Here is an 18,237-nt window from a genome sequence, read left to right as displayed (position 1 = left end):
CACTTGGGAGCCTTGGGCAGCGATGCTGGCCGTGTGCTCAGAGCTGCACCGAGCAGATAAGCAGGACTCAAGATGCACAGAAAGCTCAGAGTCCAGCATCTGGTCCAAAGCGGACCAGATCCAGTGTTGGGAGGTCTCTAACGCTGATTATTTTTGCCATTTCAGATCTCCGATATGACAGGCACAGGGAAAAAAAAACACTCAGGGGAAATGTTTTCCCACAAGAAGGGAGAAGGGATAAGTCCTGGGCTGACAGAGTTGTGGGAGGCTTTGCTGACAACACCAACATGGGTATTCAGATTAATTAAGGGCAAAAATGAAATGCTGTTTCAAATCTGGGGGGAAGCAAGCTGGAATCTAAGCACACACAGGGGAGGACAGGCAGAGCCATTAGGATTTGCAGCAGCAGTCCTGCAGCCGACATTACCCTCAGTGCCGTCTGCAGCTCGTCTTTGAGAGAGCTGATCTCCTGCTTCAGGTACTGGATTTCTGACTCTTTGACCCTCAGCAGGACCTGGAAGGACAAAAGCAGCACGATAGCACCCTGCACACACCACACAACACCAAGACCTTCATAGACAACAAAACCAAACTGCTTGGTACAAAATGGGGACCCAAGCCCCGCTGTAAGCCAACTCAAGGTGCTCACCTCCAGCTCGTAGGCATCTTTGCCCTGGGTGAGAGGCGACCCAGCAGCCTCTCCTCCACCCTCCCCGGTCAGCAAGGTCCGCAACCGCGTGATCTCCGCAGCCAGGCGGTTATTCAGCTCCTGGAAGAGGGGGAGATGTTGCAGGATGAGCCAGTTGCAGGAAGGCCCCACTCAGGGCCTTCTCTGATGCCTTATGGAGCCATTCATGGGCATCTTTTATCATAAACCTCACATCTTCACCCTAGCTGGACACGAGGAAGCCAGCTTGGGGCAGCAAAGAGGTGACGCCTTCCTTTATAGAACCACAGAATCACTAACAGTAGAGAAAACCTCTAATACCACCATGTCCAACCAAACCATGCCCCTCCCCACCTTTACCCTCCCGGCTCCCTCTGCCCTCACCTGGTTGTGGGCGTTGAGCTCCTGGTTCTCCCGCTGGCACTGGCGGAGGGCCTGCCTCTCAGCCTCCAGCGCCTGCGCCAGGTGGGCGTTCTCCAAGCACTTCTGTGAATACTGCTCTGACAGCACCTCCAGCTCCCGCTGCACCGACTGCAGCTCCTCCCTGGCAAAGAGACATCAGCCATTTGCACACACGTTCCTGCTCTTCCTCCGGCGCCCCACACCTGTTCAGGATAATCTAAGGACTGAGGACAGGGATTTGGGGGCTCCCTTTAGGAAAAAACCTCGAGTGCAGAGCAAGCCAGCCCTTCCCTCTCCTGGCACACTGGTGCTTGCCCACCAACCCAGAGGAGGTCTTCTTCCAGGAGGTTAAATGGTGGGCAAGTTTCCAAAACCAGGGCTGAGATCTATCAAGCCTGCACACGGGAATGGGTAGACCTGCACACCCACACACACCTAATGTAGATGCATCAGGGTTCACAAAGCTGCTTGACCGTTTTGGTTGGCTTCAGTGCTTTGGCCCTGCCTGGTCAGATGTGGCCCAGCTGTCCTCATGCGACAGCAGCACACCACTGCACATCTGGTGACCATAAAGCTGCTGACATTGTGACTACCCCAAACCAGTGGGGACACTGAGCCCCTGAAGCCCCCAATTTAAAGGCAACCGGGAACCTATGGCTGCAGCTGAACTGGGACTGGGGGAAGAAGCCCTTGTGATGGCCAATTTGACTCCAACTCATTGCCAAAATCACAGGGGTCTCCCAGACACCTAACCCCACCATGAAACACAGCGACGGATGGACAGAACCACCCCAGCCAGCCTTACAGGTACTGCCTCCGGAGGGCCTCGATGTCGGCATTAACGCTGCTGATCTGGGAGCGCTGCGACTTCTCCAGCTCTCGCTCCAGCTCCTCCCGGTGTGCGTTCTTCATGGCTTCGATGGCTGCAGGGGTGGCACAGGTTAGCGCCTGGCATTGCAATGCCCAAAGAGCAGAGCTGGACAGGGCCTCTTTTTTGTTTGTTTGTTTGTTTTTTTAACAGGAACAATGAACTGAGCCAGCCCAGTAAGCCACCCCACTGCTCTGCAGTCCCTTCAGCCCAATGTGGCAAAGAGATTCTGCAAATGCCACTGTTCAATGAAGTCCAAAAAGCTGACCAATTCACATGCTGTTTCCTGAACTGCAGGACTCCTAATGCAGAGACCCCGAGCGCTTTAAAAGCCCCAATGGCACTGAACGAGGACTTTGTTGTGGGACCAGCAATGAATGGTTAATACCTTTCTGAGATGGAACAGAGAAGTGATCGCACACTGTTACAGGCAGTGAGAGGCATATTGAGCCTGGAGAAGAACCAGTAGAGGGAACTCCATCCAAAACACCCGCTCTTCCTTGTCTCCCTCTGATCCCCATCCAAGCCTTCATCCCACCCCCCGTGCTGCTCCTCCACCCTGGAGCAAACACACTCCCCCATCAGCACACAGCTGTCGCTGTACCTGAAATGGTGGCAGCTGTTTCCTCTGCCAGCAGGCGGTCCTTCTCCTCCCGCAGCTTCTCCAGCTCCCGCTGGTGCTGCCTCTGCAGGTCCTCGATCTTCTTCTGGTGTGTCTCCTCCATGGCTGCAAAGCCTCTCTCACATGTTGCCTGCAAGAGGGACGAGGGGATGGGGTTGAGCTGGGAGCTGCATGACAGTGGGTGGCGGGCGCCTGGCTGCCATCCTGGGGTCTTCTCCCTCCCCATCCACGCAGCAGCCGGCCGAGGATGGAGCTCACAAGGTCAGGGTTTGTCCTCAACCCCTGACAGTGGAAGGGCAAGGATAGGTCTGGGGTCAGATGTGACCAGGGAACACAAACATGTTAAAACAGCAAAAGAGATTGCTGTGCCCCTTCTGCTCTCCTTTGCAATCCCTGCTTCCAGGTGTGGCCACCTTTGGTTGGAAAGCAGACGGCTTGTGACAGCAATGGGACCTTAATTCACAATTGAGCATCACTTGAAATGTTGCACAGGAAATAATTTCCTAATTCAGTGACTAAAATTGAGTTTAGGCCAGGAAATAGGGAGCAGCACTCAGGGGATCTGGGAATCAGCAGTGGTGAATGCTCAAACCCGAGCTGGACTTCCTGCACAGATCCTGCTCATGGCCTTGTAGGAGGCAGCTGTAACCCCCAGGCACTGTGATGGCAGTGGGACAGCAGAAACTCACGGTGCTGGCCCTGAGCTCCCCAGGGCAGGTGTCAGACCCCAGGGAGGGTTCTGGCCCCACGTGGGCTCCTCCTTCATTTCTGAATACAGCAGAACTGTCCCTGGGAGCCACTGGGACTCCACAGGCAATTTAAGGGGGGACAAATTCACTCCCCAAGTGACAAAAGCATAACAATTACTGACCTACACTAATGTACACTCTACGCACCACCACTCTGTTATACAGTTCTACATAACCTGTGTCACTCCCCTCCCCAGTTTTCAGTTCAGTGCCTTCTCCCTCCCCTTTAAGTTTTAGTCTGGAGGAATTTTCCCTTTTTCACCTCAGCCCTCTTTTCTGAAACTCACAGCTCAGTGCCAGAACCTGTCTGGACTTGGCTTGCAGGATTCTTCATTACTCCTTTAACACTGGAGGAAAAGGTTGGGTGCTCCTCCACAGGGTGGGAGATTCCGTAATTAACGTATTGTAAATGCATTGCTATGTATCCAGGACATGAGAACACGTACAAACCAGTACCTAGTGTTACTGACACTACGTCCTCCATCTGGCTCAGAAGAATCATCCCTACAAGGCTGGTTTCACAACCCACCCTGAGTGCTGGAGCAATCCAAAGGAAGGCACTCTGGGCTTTCTGCACCTAAACCTGGGGTTCCAGTAACTGTGCACTGTTTGTTATGTTACGAATTGCTGGCACACACCACCAGTGACCTCCCTATGTAGAGGAGATCGCTTTGCTACAGAATTTGGCATCCTTCCGTGGGAAAGTACAGCAGGAGAGCACAGGTTTCCACCTCACCTCACATTTCTGAGGGCAGCAGAGACAGACTGGAGATTTGATCAGACTGGGAAGGACAGAGTTCAGGAATGCTTCTGAAGGGAAGACACAAACAAACCGTGTGCCTCAGGCACGAGGAGGAACACTGCAGTGCTCGAACTGAGAGCCTGACAGTATGGAGCTATTCTGAAACCCTCCTTCCATCTACACCTCCAGCAGCCCTGATGCTGAGCCTCCCTGGGGTACCTTACCCCCCTCCTCCTCAGCAATGCATTTAGAATACCCCAGCACAGAGGAAAGGAAGCATGGCTAAAACACCATGCTCTACAGAGGCCTCTTTTAACGTTCTGGGGCTTGCTTAGGTGTGATGCCCTTCACAGGGGACACCCCTACACCACACAAACCCTGGGACCGAACGCTCAGTGGGAGATACCATAAAGCACGAAACGTGGTAAAACCTTTAGGTTCTCAAAGTCTTTCTGGTACTTTTCCCTCAGCGTGGAAGCGCTGCCCTCCAGGTGCTTGTTCTCCAGCTCATCCCTCATCACGTTCATCTGGGCCTCCAGCTCCTGGATGCGTTCCCGCAGGCCGTGCATGGAGTCCAGGTCCCCGTTGGGTCCCTGCCCGGTGCCACCCGGCTCCCCGGCCCCCCAGCCGTCCCCACCGCCCGGTCCCACCGCAGGGACCGCATCCAGGTGCTGCTGCTGGTACTCGTCGAGGGCATGCTGCAAGCGCTGCAGGTTCTGGCTGTAGTGCTCCTGCAGAGCCTGCAGCTCCTCGCCGTGGATGGCCTGCAGCTCCTTGATCTTGGCCTGGAACTTGTCCTCCAGCATCTGCATCTGCTCCAGGTGGTAGCGCTCCATGTCCTGCTTGTCGCGGACGATGGCGTCCAGCTGGTTGAGGCCCTCCGTCCTCTCGGCCTTCAGAGCATCCTCCGTCCTGTTCAGCTGTTCGATCACGTTCCGAATCTCCTCCTCGTACCGGCCCTGCAACTCGCTCAAAGTTTTGCTGTGTTTGTGCTCCTCTTCCTCCAAAAGCCTCCGCTGACCTTCGAGCTGAGAGACCTTGGCTTTGAGGTCGGCGTTCTCCCGCTCCAGCACGGCGATCACCTCGCCGTACTCACCCTGCTGCTTCCTCAGCAGCTCTTCGTACTCATCCCGGAGCAGGGAGACGGTCTTCACGCGCTCCTGGCACAGTGCATCCATGCTCTGCAAGGACTCCTTGTAGGACTTCAGCTCCCTCTCATACTCCAGGCGGACCTTGCAAGCGGCGTAACAAACCTGAGCCTGAACTATTGCATCCTGGACTAACAAAGAGGAGTAGCGCTCCAGGTCTCCCATGCACGGGAGATAGGAAAGCCTCTGAGATATCTTGAGGAGCTTCTGGCAATCTCTCACAGCCTCCTCGGGAGGCAGAGAGAGTAAGGCAACGGAGATTTCCTTAAGAACATTGGATTTGTCTTTTAGCTGTTGGGCAAGATCTTCCTGAATGGAAACAAGAGCTTCACCAGCGCCACGGCCTGGTAGGCCACGAACCTCCTCCATCTTGGCCCCCTCCTGGCACGGTCCCATTTGGAGGCAACTCCCGTCCCAGGAGATCTGGGCTCTTTCTGAAGCATCCTTCTGAATTTCAAGAGCTTCAGAAATCTGATGCACAACTCTGTCAAAATCAGGAGTCCTGTACGCTCTGAGAATTTCCTCCAACATGCACTTGTGCTGCTGGAGAGCTGTTTTGGTGTTATGGAGGTCTTCTTCAATCGTTTTTAATCTCTGGTGAAAAGATTCCCTCATTTTCTGTGCCACAAACCCAAGTTCTGCTTTGATCAACGTAGCATCTGCTACAGCACTGAGAAAACATGGCGAAAAGCCCAAACCTGCTGGTTCTGTTTTGCCCTCTGCTTCTCCCTCCCTGGTGCTCAGGTGCACTCTCAGCTCCTCCACCTGGCTCCAGAACTCCCCTTCCAGCAGCAGCTTCTTAGACAGGACACCAGCCAAGTCAACTGCTGGGTGAGAAGCACCTGCTGGCTCCATCAGAGCCACCTCTGCCGTTCCCTGCGTCTCCCTGAGAAGCTGTGCTATCTCTGAGCCTGCGTTTTTCAAAGACTCTGCTATTTGGCTGATTAGAGAAGCCTCAAAGGCCACTCTCTCAGACAGCCACCTCAGCTGGCCTGCACCAAACGTCCCTGCTGGCTGCTCCTCGGAGATGGGCTCCCCCTCACCCAGCACCCCCCCGTCTGACGGAGGGGACCCTGCAATGAGGCCCTCACTCTGCTGACGCTCAGGCGGGACCGGTGCCCCTCCCAAGGCCTGGATCGCACTTGATAAGGTCGTTTCCATGTTGGATAGAGTAACGAGGAACAAATCGCTCTCTTGCTCCTTGTCTGACTTGGGCAGAGATCTGAGCTGCTCCCTGCACTTCTCTAAGCAAGCCAGCGCTTGATCGTTTTTCACCTGGAAGCCTCCCAGCTCGCTAACGTGATTTTCTATGAGCTTGAGCTTCTCCTGCCTCTCGCTCTCCAGCTGCGAGACAAGAGCACTGACTTGGGATAAGCTGCTCTGGAGCTGCTCCCGCAGCTGAGACTCCGTGCTGGCCCACTGGTGGTGCAGGGCAATGAGTGTCTCCTGGTTATGGCCGTGCTGGCTCTCGAGCTTCATGGTTACATCTTTCAGTTTTTCCTCTGTAATATACAGCTTGGTTTCCAGAGAGTGGATGATGGAGAGGTAGGTCTCGGAGTCGCTTGCTGCTGACGATGGGTAGCCAGGAGCTGGCTCCGAGGACATGCTTTCCTCAGACAAGGACCTGTCCTGGCTGGTGTCAGAAGAGGTACTGCTCGTCCAGTTCTTCTCTGATCCATCCGGGTGGATGTATTTTTGGCACTGGATGCTCGAGAAACGGATTCTCTGCCTCTTGGCTCCCATGATTCCTACTTCAGGCTTTGCTAAGGCTTTCTGAGCCAACTCTTGGTCCTGGAGCTCCGCAGCTTTGGAAGGGGAGCCGAATTCCTCCGCTTGCCTTTGGCTTGTCTCAAGGACCTCCTCCTCCTCCTCCTTCAGCGCATAGGTCAGAGCTGGGAGGGCATCATGAGTTGGCAGAGGCTGCCCCAGCTGAGATGGGTGACTTTCGTCAACCTCAAGATGGGAGCCAACATCTTCTGCCTCCTCAGCGCACGGCCCTGCACCTACACTGGTTAATTTCCTTAAAGCCTCCTCCTTGGCCTTTAGCCTTACTTTAGTCTCCTCTAAACTGCTATCCAAAGCAACCATTTTAACCAAAGCCTCACTGAGATCTTGATCTTTCTTCTCCACAATTCTCAAGTGCATTTCCTTAACATGTCTCAGCTCTTCCTCTTTTTCTTTCAGCACTTTCTGCACACCCTGGAACTGATCCGACACCTCCTCAAACGACTGCTCCAGATTGTGGTAGTTGGTCTCTTCCATTTTCAACTTGGCTTGCAGCCTTGCAACCTCGTTATCTGACTCGGCAACTTGATTCATGAGCTCGTGGAACCGACATTTGATCTGATCCCTTTCCCTCTCGAGCTCCTTGATGTGCTCGCCCAGTTTCTGGATGCTGGCCTCCTTCAGCAGCAGCTGCTCCTCCAGCTGGTGGACAAGCTCGCTGCCCTCGAACTTTGCGCTCAGCTTTTCCTTCTGCAGGATTTCCATTTGCTGCTCGCTATTTTGCAGCTGATTCTCATACTCGTTGGCCCTATCCTCCACCTCCTTCAGACTCCGTATTAAAACCTGCTTTTCCCTCTCGCAGCTCTCCAGCAAAGCCTCGTAATTCTTCTGCAGCTTCTCCTCCATGAGGATGCGCGCCTGCTCGCTGGCGTTCAGCTGCCTGCTCAGCTCCGCGATCCTGTCCTGCAGCCGCTGCACCTCCTTCTGGTGGTCCCTCTGCAGAGCCTGCTGCATTTCCAGGTCCCGCAGCTCCTGGGTCTTCTCGAGGAGCAGAGCCTCAGCGTTCTTCAGCTTCTGCTCGCTGGCCTTCAGCTGGGAGCTGAGCGCAGCCTCGCCGTGCTGCCACTCCTCCAGCTGCTCCTTGGCCTTCTCCTTCTCGCTCCTCAGGTCACTCCTGAGCTTGGCCAGGGTCTGCTCCTTGATGGAGAGCTCGGCCGCCGCGTTGCTGAGCCTCGCCTGCAGGCTCTGAATCTCGGCTTCATGGTGCCGGATGACGTCCTTAGCCTCGGCGTAGCTGCGCTTCAGTGACTGGATCTGCTGATTGATCAGCTCTTGACGCTGGCACTGGGCTTCCAGCTCGCTTTGGAGGTCTTGGTTGACTTTGTGGAGCCTCTGCCAGGCACCTGATGGCGAGGCAGCCACCTCGGTCTTAAAAAAATCGATTAAATACTAGATTAGTAACACTCTTGGCTCTCCCTTCTGAGTGTCACACCTCTGGCCAGGCAGGCCACGGAAAAGCTCCTCGCAGCGATTTGGCTGCTACCCACAAGCTCCAATTGGGATGATTTGTTCTTGGCACAATTTTATTTTGTCTAACTTTTTTTTTTTTTTTTTAATGAGCCACGACTGCTTTCCAGTAACAGAAAACATGGACCGTAACGTCAGAACAGCTGTACAGTCACAGGCTAAAAGGAGAACAACCAAAATCAAACGGAACCAAAAAACAGAAAACAAAAAAAGAATGATGAAAAAGTAACACCAGCAGTAAAACAGAGACAGACAGACAAGAGAAAAACTGGACGGGTGAGAAGGAAGGGATGGGAACAGGCCGAGAAGAAAGGAACTGCTTTTAGTGTGTTGGTTTGTTTTGCCATGAAACAAAAAGTGCACAGTTCAGGTACCACAGTCCTACCGAACAAAAGCAACGACAGAAAGTGAGGTGGCAGCAAATGACATCCCTTCCCAGCAGAACGCAGCGAGACAGGACAGCCGGCGTGGCGATGTCATTTCGGGGACTGCCAGACAGGACTTATTGGCTGCTCAGTGCATTAGAGAGATGCTGTTATACTAGAGCTTAAGGCTAGGAAGGATCTAAGCTCTCTACCTGTAAAAACAAAACAAAACAAAACCAAAGAAAGAACAAAAAAAGGACAAAATAAAAAGCCCAATAAGTGAAGGGAGGATGGGGGCGGGGGAAGGTATGATGAGAATGTAAAACAAAAGAAGTCAACCTTTGTGAGATTCAAACCAAAGCAATGTAGCATGCAAAGAGAAAACTCACAGAGAGTCATGCAATAGGCGACAGAAATTATGTATCTTTAAAAAAATACACAGACAGGAAGAGGCAAGAAAAGCACAGCGTTAAGCCTAGGAATTTGGCCTGCCCTGCTGTACTCTGGTTGCTGGTAAGGAAAGCCCACAGATGTGACACTCAGTTATGTTAAGTTAAATTTCATGCTTTACACCAAAAAAACCATGCAAGAACATCCGCCCAGGAACAGGTTAGTATGTGACCCCTCCCACCCGCTGGGACCAGAGCTGGGGAAACCACAGGGCAGTCTGAGCCCCTGCCATGCCCCCCATTTGGGCACCATGTCCCGAGGATGCTGTGAGCGAGAGAAGGGTTGTTACAGGAGGTCAGAGAGGCTGCAGTGCACGGCACATGCATCGGGGCGCTTATCTCAGTGGCTGCCTTACGCAACAGCATCCTTCGTGTCCATGTGGGGCTGCCATGGGGCTCGGTGCCCCCAGGCAGCTCGGGAGGGACGGGCTGGCAGCGAGCAGGGTCAGCACGGGAACCTCTTGGAAATTGAGGTGATGGAGGTATGGGGGAGTGACAAGTTCAGAGTGCATCCAAAAAAAAAGGCTGTGATGTTTGCCTGCAGTTTGGGGCTGCAGAAAAGCTCAAAGAATAACCTGCTTCCATCTCTTCACCCCAGTAGGGTTTGGTGGGGTTACTCCCTTCTGCAGTAGGGTTTTAACCCCTCTGCTCCCATGGAATGCCAGGGAAATCCCAAGGAAAAGAGACCCTCCGACCCTTCCAAATACCCTGCCCAACTCCTAGGTCAGAACTGGGGACACTTTTTAGTGCAGCAAAGGTTTGCTCAACTCCCCTGCAGACCTTCCCTCCCTGTACCAAAGCGCTAGGGCCAACCTCAGCATGACAGCACAACAGCAGATGGATGCAGCATCCAGCTTTGCAAGACGTGTCCCTGCAGGAGTTCCTCTCTGCTCCTCAGACAAACCTCACTTCTGACCCATCTCAGCTAACAGCCCTATCGATGCTGAATCTGCTGTTCAAAGTGGGATGGGGCTGTCTCCCTAGCCCCGGCTTATTTGCTAGCTCTGTGCCATTTCCTTCTCCTCCTGGTCCCCGGAGACTTTCTTCCAACATTGCCAAGTAAAAACAGCACTCCTCCCTGCAAGCACTGTAGCTTGAGGGCTCCAGAATGAATGAATGCATTAATAATAACTTCTCCATGGAGATCACCAGTCAGGAAGGCGAGATGCCTGGGCTGGCTCCTCTGACTTCGCAGTTTCCTCAGGGGATATTTCTCCCTTGAGAAACAAACAAGGATGTCAGGTTTGCTGCCAGAGGAGCACAGCATCACTTTGGCCCAACAGGGACAAGCAGATGAAATCCCCAAGCAGCAGAGCCAGGCGTGCCCCACAGGCTTCATGCCTTCTCTGGCACACAAATGCTCTCAGAGGAGGAGCTGGCAAAAGCCCACTGTTTGGAGGTGGGGAGGAAAGGCTTCCCAAAAGATTCTCCCATCCCTTTTGCCAAAAATTCCAAAACCTTTCCAGGCTTTCCTGAGGAAAGGCATCTTGCAAGAGAAGAAACCACCAAAGTGCACCAAGACAGCAGCCAGGCTGTCCTGATGTGAATCACACTCTGCCCAGGACGATGCCTCTGCATCTGCTGAGTTTGTCATGGAGCAACCGCACAAATTCCCTGGCCAGGAGAAACACGGGGCCATGAGATGCTCAGAAAGCCTTATGTCTGTCCTACTGTGTGACGGGAACACCTGGGACTCAGGAAGGGGGATCAGAGCTGTTGCAAAGGCAAACATAGTACAGGGTGGACGAGAGATGGGCTTTGCTAAGATCCTATCTACAGCTTCTCCTGGGGAAGTCAACAGGCAGCATTATCTCCTGCCTGCTGCAACCCAAACCAGATGTCTTGGTAAGCAGGCAAACCTTTCAAATCAACAGAATTAGCAACTTTTCCAAGCAGGTCTAATCTCTTGGAGCCTGCTCAGTACCGTGCATCACCATGAACTGGGGTGTGCCTGCACTGAGGCACAGTGGAGTCCCTTTGGCGAAGGGGAGGATGGGTTTCCCTCTCCTCCCAGCTCTCCTACCTGCAACACGTAGCCCTCACGGGCGCTCTGCTCCCGGCCCAGTGCCACTTTCAGCTGGTCCTGCAGGTGTCGGTTCTGCTCCAGGAGCTCCAGGGCCTCCTTCTGCTTCTGCTCCAGCTGGAGGGACACGAACAGAGACAGAGTCCAGTGAGCAGGCATGGGCTCAGCCATCAGAGCACGGGGCTTCCCGCAGCACCGCTCTGCTCTGCGACTGGGATTTCATTTTAACAGGCAAAGCCCCTCCCCCCCTGAAAGAACTGCGTTGTGCTTGAGTTTAATTCGTAAAGCTCAATGTGGCAAAGGAGGAATGGCACCAGCTCGTGCCAGGCATGGCCCACGCAAATCCCAGCCCAGGTCAGATTGGCGATGCTCTTGGTTATGCTGCGCCTGTACCCCTTTCATTCCAGTTAATACACCTCAATCCTGACTAACAATGACCTCTGTTATCCCACACGTGGACCTCTTCCAAGCAAGCTGAGCCTCCTATTCTTTTCTTAAAATCTTGAGATTGTTTGATGTAGGCTCGCAAGAAGGGAACCTTTGTGGCATGCACTGCAATTCCACCCCGTTTATGATTTTGAAGGCATAACTGCAGACACAAATCTCTACAGCTGCAGAGGCACGCAGAATTAAGAGCTTAAATTTAGGGGCTGGTTAATATGCCTCAGCTGTGCTCATCTCATTAGAAGAAGGCAGGGTAAGAAACATCAGGAGCATCTCTGCTTGGTGCGGGCTGGACGGGGCAATGGGGTGCTACCTGCAAGAGCAGCACTGGGAACAGAGAGCAGACATGGACCTATGTCTCAAGCGACCCCACAGCATATCCCCGCTCACTGTTATCCCAAACAGAGCAGGAATAAACACAGCTTTTTTTTTTTACCCTTGCTCAGGCTTCCTGCTTTACCTCCTTCTCCAGAAGTGTGGTCAGGTGCTGCTTTGCCAGCCCCTCATCCCGGTCCTCAGCGTGGGCAAGGTGCAGGGGCGCGATGGGGATCTGCTTCTCCTCCCGCAGCGGGGTGGTCTCCACCTGGTGCCACCGCTGCTCGATCTCCACGTGGACGTTCTGCGGTTTGATGTCTGCGGGGACGGGCAGGATCCGATCCACCTCCATCCTCAGCGTCTCCTCTGGTCCCGCTCCATCCACCGTGTCAACCATCTCAAAGCGTTTGCGCCGCTCCTCGCGCCGCCGGGCCCGCTCCCGCTCCAGCTCACCCGGGTCAGTGTCGGCGGTGCCGCTGTCCCTGGGGAAGGCGGTGGTGCCACTCTTGGAGGAGTCGGCGGCGTTGGCGCGCTCCTGAGCCAGGGCTTGCTGGATGGGGCGGAACTCAGCCCAGTCGAAGGTCTTGGATCGTCCTTCTCGCCGGCGCTCCCGCGCACGGCTCCGCTTCTGCTCCGGGTCCAGCTCAGTTTGCTCCACATCCGGCTTCTCGCTGGGCTTTGGGCTGGGCTCAAAGGTTGAGCTTGTTTTGCTTTTCTCCTCTGGCAGGGAGCTGCGGGGACAGAGAGAGAGAAAAAGAAAGCGTCACTGGGTGCTCAGGACGGCCAGGCACTTCCACGCATGCCTTCAAGAGCTGGGTGGTAAGGGGCTGCCGAAGCCCAAGCCAAAGCCAGGTGTGTGCCCCCCTGCCCCTCCATCTCCCACCACCTCTCGGGCACAGCAGCCGTTCCTCAGGTTGTGCCAGTGTGCGAAGCCACAGTGCAAGCGGCCCTAGGGAGCGGCCGATTCCAACCACACTCCTTCTTGGCAGCCACTCCAGGGCCGGCAGCGGCCCCAAATCACCTCATGGGCTGGGGAGAGGCTTCAAGCGCTCCTCCAGCACCTGCCCACACGCACACGCTAATCAGCATGGCCACACTGTGGGCTAGCAGAGAGGATGCCACCGGTCCCAACAAAGTCAGCCTGGCTTCAGCACTGCTGAGAAGCACAGGGCTGCTCTAAGATGCCTTTGGTAACCGGGGTCCAGTTTTTCTCAAGCTCAGCAGTCAGGCTGTGAACAGGGTCCAAAACTTCTCCGTGCCACTACGTGCACTGAAGGCACATATCTGCCACAGGTGCCGCAATTGGTGCGGCGAGGAGAGCAAGAGTTACACAACACACCACGGCCATCCCCCAAAACGTCGTTTCTCAAGCAAGGAATGGCTTTCAGTGCTGAGTTAGAGGGTTGAGAGGGGAGACATACTCGTCAAGCAGGGAAAGAGAACAGGGGAGGGCAATACCACTTCCAACCTACGGGCAGCCCATGATGCAATACTAGCTCATTAGAGGCACACATGCCAGCCTTGGAACATGCAGATCAAAATTAAAATAAAGAGAATAGCCACGTGTTAACCTTGCAGAGGAATCCTCTCCCAAGGGAACAGCAGGTGTTTGCCAACCCCTGTGCTACCAGGATCCCCCCAGATGCCTCCTGCAGCACAGCCCTTGGGCCCCATGTCCTGCACAACCACAGGGCTCCAGCACAGCCTGGTTGAGCTTTCCAGAAGGGCACATGGAGCAGAGCCAGAAGGCAGCTGTCTGGGCCCTTCACTGCAGGCACATCAACGCTCACAGTGCTCCACAAGCCCATGCGCACCACTGGTCCCAAAGACAGCAGCACAGAAGGAAGGGCTCCTCCAGCAAACAGATTAAACCCCACTCCCCAAAACAAAGACTGGAGCAGAACTGTGTGGATCCAGGGCCATACACCTCCATCCATAATCAAACCACAGGCTCAGTAGAGCTAGGTTTCAAGAAATTCTGGCAGTCACAGGCTGAGACCAGCTTGGAGATAACTCCCTTCCTCAACAAACCCAGAAGACACCATGATGGAAAACTCACTCCACACCCACAAGAAGATGCTGCACGACTCCAGAGCACACTCCCACCCAGGTGCTCAATGTGCAGTCAGTGATTACAGCTGCATTTTCAATAAGTAAAACAGAGAGGAGATGGAGTCTTAAAATGGAGAAGAGCAATAAGAAGAAAGGGAGTCCAGAGGCTCCTCGGATGTTGTTGGGAAACAGAAAGGACACTGCTCTGAACACCACATGGGAGAAGACAGGAGTTGGACTCAATGGTCCTTACGGGTTCCTTCCAACTCAGGATATCCAAGGACTCAGTGAACCTCAGCATGCTTAAAGGTGCCACCTCCTGCCTGCCCTTTCCTCCTGCACAGATTCCAAAGGGCACAGTGCCGGGAAACTCAGCAGAGAGCCCCAAAATTTAGCACTTCGTTTCCCAGCAGCACTCCACAGCTACTGATGCTACTCACTCATTTTGCACCTCCTCCCTTCCAGACAAATTAATCTGCGTCACGTGGCAAGGGGAGATTTATAGGGCAGGCAACAGAGAGTTGGTTTCTAACAGGGGTGGCAGTGAGCATGGTGCAAGCTCCAAGGTGAGTGCATGGGAACTGGGGGTCACCAGGGCTAGGAGCTCAACCAGGGGCTGCAGCAGTCTCCTTTCTCCTTGTGTGTGCTTTACACCTGCATGGCCATCACTGTGTAATTAGCACCTCTGCAGATGGCAGGGCAGGGAGCAGGGCACCACCAACCCCCTGGGGTGCTGCCACGCGCTAGGATATAAACAGTAATTAAGAGTTGAGTAACAAGGAAGCATGCACTGGGCCCAGTGGAGATGTGGAAGAGGGCGATGGGAGCCAGCAGCCCCATCCCAAGCTGCTCACAGGGTGAGGATGCCAACTATGCATCAAAGACGCCCAACAGGCTGTGCTACATTGCGCTCACACCGCAGCCCAAGGGCTTACCAAAGAGCCCTGGTGCACGCAGAGCGGCAGCTCAGTGCTGTGTCTCAACCCCACGTGCACCCCACTTGGAAGCAGCCCAGTGAAAAACAACACGAGTGCACCTATAAAGCCCTCATCATCAGCCTGGGGTTCAGAGTTGCCGTCTGTTTACGCAGCCTAACAAGTTACTGCACGACCGGCACCCGGACCTTCTCTGTGGGGTAAAGCCGAGTCAAACCACGCCACGTGGGCTCAGAGAAGCAGACAGTGAGCACAGGAGCACCGAGATGCAGTAACCTGCTAGGCTATGCATAGATATGGCTTTTTAAAGGCTGAGAGGTCCCCTCAAATTTCCTTGGTCTTCATCTTCACGTCTAGTCACGTCAGAAGGTACCAGTGTGGGGGAATGAAGTGTCAAGACCAGGTTGCTTCTTCCCTTCTTTCTGGCTTTTATTGAAAAGAAAAATAAAGGGGGAAACAAAAAAAAAAAAAAAAGAAAAATAAATGAAAACTGCAGAACTTCCCATCCGAGGTGCAGAAAAGGAGGAGCATGCAGTGAATCACAAGATATACAAACCACAACATGTTAATACAGGAGAGAACACAGTTTTCCAACCTGGGCTTCAGCACGGATAGTTTCAAAGAGAAGTTTTTCCTGGGATTGCATGGAAATCAAACACACAGAGGAGTGAAGAGAGAGGTGGCTTCCCTGACATCCCGTGAACCCACTGGAGCTTGGGAACGGGTGCCAAGCAAGGTGGGCATAGGGGTGGGAGCATCCCCAGCCAGCGGAGCCAGTGAGAAGAGCCATGCCACCAAGGTGGGGGCAAACCTGGCAAAACCCTACTGGCTGCAGCCACAGTAAGGACAGGAGATAGTGAACGCTGTGGCCGTGTCGGGGAAGCCCATAGGAGCGTGGCTGGCATGGTTGGTTAGCTGTGAGGGGCTCAAATCCCCTTTTCCCTGCAGCCTCAAGCACTCACAGCTGGTTCGCAGGGAACCAAGGGGCCCCTTCCTCTGGCACTGGTGGCAGGAGAAGACATGGATATTGCTAAACAGCATGGGGAAGGAGCTGCTGCTAGCTGGAATATCAAAAGGGAAGGGAGGCGGTTTGCTGGATGGAGTTTCAAGTCTGTCAGAGCCAAAGAGCTTCTCCTCCAGCCCTGTGACCTGCAGAGGGGCCGGGCAGCTCATGCTGAACAGTAGCCAGAGGAAAGGGGGAACCCAGCACAGCTGAATCCAAGTGGTTTCACAATACCTGGTGGGAATCCAGAAGAGCCTTGATATAGGAACAGTATTTCATATTCCTACGCACAAATTAAAGCCACATTTTCAACCCTCTTTGAAAGCTGCACCCTTGCACCCATAAGAGCAACTCAGCATTATCAGCACCCCCACAAAGCGTATCCAGATCAACCCCACAGAGGGGGATGTAAGAAAGAGCCAGAGCTTCCAGGGGCAGACAGGCTCAGAAAGAGGAAAGCCCAGGGACAAGGAAGAGCTCCGCCTGCACAGCAAACCAGTGCAGGGGCCATGACCCCCCCTTACCTCGTTACATCGGGTGCGGTGGTGGGGCGAACGTGCTTCATGATGGTCTGAATCCAGTTGCGGCGGATGCCAGACGTCATGGCAGAGAGGGTGAATTCCCCTTCCTTTGTCTGAGGAGAGCAGGGATCGGCTCAGAGCTGTGTGCTGCACCCACCAGCACCTTCCCACACACCCCACAGCCACCAGCCCTGAGCATCCCTGCCCCACACCATCCTTACGTGGATCTGGAAGCCATAGTTCCGCTGAACTGGGTACTCAGTGACATCATAGCACGTTGATAAATCAATTTCCCCATCCAGGTCTGCTGCCTGGAGAGACAAGAGAGAGGTAGTGGACGCTGTAACTCACTGCAAATCAAAAGCACCGTGGCTCTGTGCAGGAGGCGCAGGGTAGGGCTTGGTGAGATGTGTTGCAGGGAGACAGTGAGCAGGGCTGTGGGGAGCACAGAGTCCAGGCAGCAATGGGTTTCACCCCACAGAGTGACACCTACCTCCTCTGCCACCGAATCCCGGTAGTATCTCAGGCTTTGGTCAGTCAGCACAAACCAGTGCTTCTTCCACTAGGAAACAACCAGCACAGGGGAGTTACCAGCAGCCTCTCCCCTCCCAGCTCCACCAAGCAGCCCTCCTGTGGGGCCAGGGAGAGAGGAGCAGGCGGCAACAGGAGGGATACTGCAGTGCTTCACCCCCACAAGTGATGATGAAATATTGCAAGCACCCTCCACTAGCTCCCCCCTGGCAAGATGATGTGATGCTTTTAGCTGCTGCACTTAAAGCTTTTGTTTAACAATATGATATTCTTGTCTTATCCATTATACCTAAAAACTGAGCTGCAGCCCATTTCCATCACTTGTTCTATACATGGACACCTTCTGCACACTCCTACTGCCATCCAGGACCGACTGCAGCCGGGCTGCAGGAACCCACATGTATGCAGCCTACCCAGGCACCAGGCACTCTGGAGCAGGTGGGAGCTGCCCTAGACTCACCTGCCCATCTTCATACTGCTTTGTCAGCCAGCCCTTCTTGAAGTTCAGCAGGTCGGGCTGCAAGGAAAGACAGAGGCAGTCAGAGTGGCCACATCCAGCCTGGGAACAGGCAACAGGGTGATAAAACCCAGCACAGCAATCAAAGGAACCAGCAGCGGTGAAGCTGGATCACTGCACTGTGTGGGGGCTAAATGTCTGCTCCAAGGAGGCACAAGGATCTGCTGCATGATTTATGCAGGCTGTCTCCTTCCTAGCAGGTGTGATTTCCTACTGTTGCACCAGAATTACAAAGGAAGCAGAAGCAAGGAGATAGCAACACCGCGTGCATTTTTGTCCCTCTCTTATCCACCAGGAGGGAAAAAGGAGCTGCAATTCCATGCACGGACCCAGCACCAGGCTGAGTTCCTGTGTGCAGGGACTGGAAATACAGGGAATCCCAGCACTGTGCCACCCAAACAGCACCTGCTACTTTCTGCAGCCAGCAAGGAAAGCACTTGGCAGTGTGCAGTCACTCCCAGCAGCACCAGGAAGGATGCAGGGAATGTTTCCCACTGACTGCAAGGTTTTCACACACATTAGATGATGTGCACTGTCACTTGATATGCACTTCTTGTACTGGGACAAGAATGACTTTAAAATTCTTGGTAATAAAAAGGTACAAGTCTACATGAAAAGCCCCACAGAAATGC

General features: G+C 54.0%; 1 protein-coding gene across 3 annotated transcripts in view; it reads right to left on the bottom strand.

The window, feature by feature from the left end:
* MPRIP (myosin phosphatase Rho interacting protein) overlaps positions 1-18,237 on the bottom strand; it is a 58,273-nt gene that overhangs the window by 5,082 nt on the left and 34,954 nt on the right. For 2 of the 3 annotated variants that reach the window (XM_015294405.4, XM_040647537.2), the window contains exons 10-20: positions 17,549-17,605; positions 17,051-17,119; positions 16,779-16,868; positions 16,561-16,670; positions 12,192-12,777; positions 11,288-11,404; positions 2,542-2,689; positions 1,875-1,992; positions 1,052-1,211; positions 650-769; positions 428-514 (exon numbers count right to left, since the gene is read on the bottom strand). In XM_015294405.4, the coding sequence (XP_015149891.2) occupies positions 428-514; positions 650-769; positions 1,052-1,211; positions 1,875-1,992; positions 2,542-2,689; positions 11,288-11,404; positions 12,192-12,777; positions 16,561-16,670; positions 16,779-16,868; positions 17,051-17,119; positions 17,549-17,605 (1,662 nt within the window). Of the gene's footprint in view, positions 1-427; positions 515-649; positions 770-1,051; positions 1,212-1,874; positions 1,993-2,541; positions 2,690-4,481; positions 8,352-11,287; positions 11,405-12,191; positions 12,778-16,560; positions 16,671-16,778; positions 16,869-17,050; positions 17,120-17,548; positions 17,606-18,237 lie in introns of all 3 variants that reach the window. The other variant, XM_040647530.2, reaches the window with a different exon arrangement.

Source organism: Gallus gallus, chromosome 14 (assembly GCF_016699485.2).
Source record: "Gallus gallus isolate bGalGal1 chromosome 14, bGalGal1.mat.broiler.GRCg7b, whole genome shotgun sequence".
Taxonomy (NCBI): domain Eukaryota; kingdom Metazoa; phylum Chordata; class Aves; order Galliformes; family Phasianidae; genus Gallus; species Gallus gallus.
The sequence above is the reverse complement of the archived record's forward strand: the minus strand, read 5'-3'. Positions and strand labels throughout refer to the sequence as shown.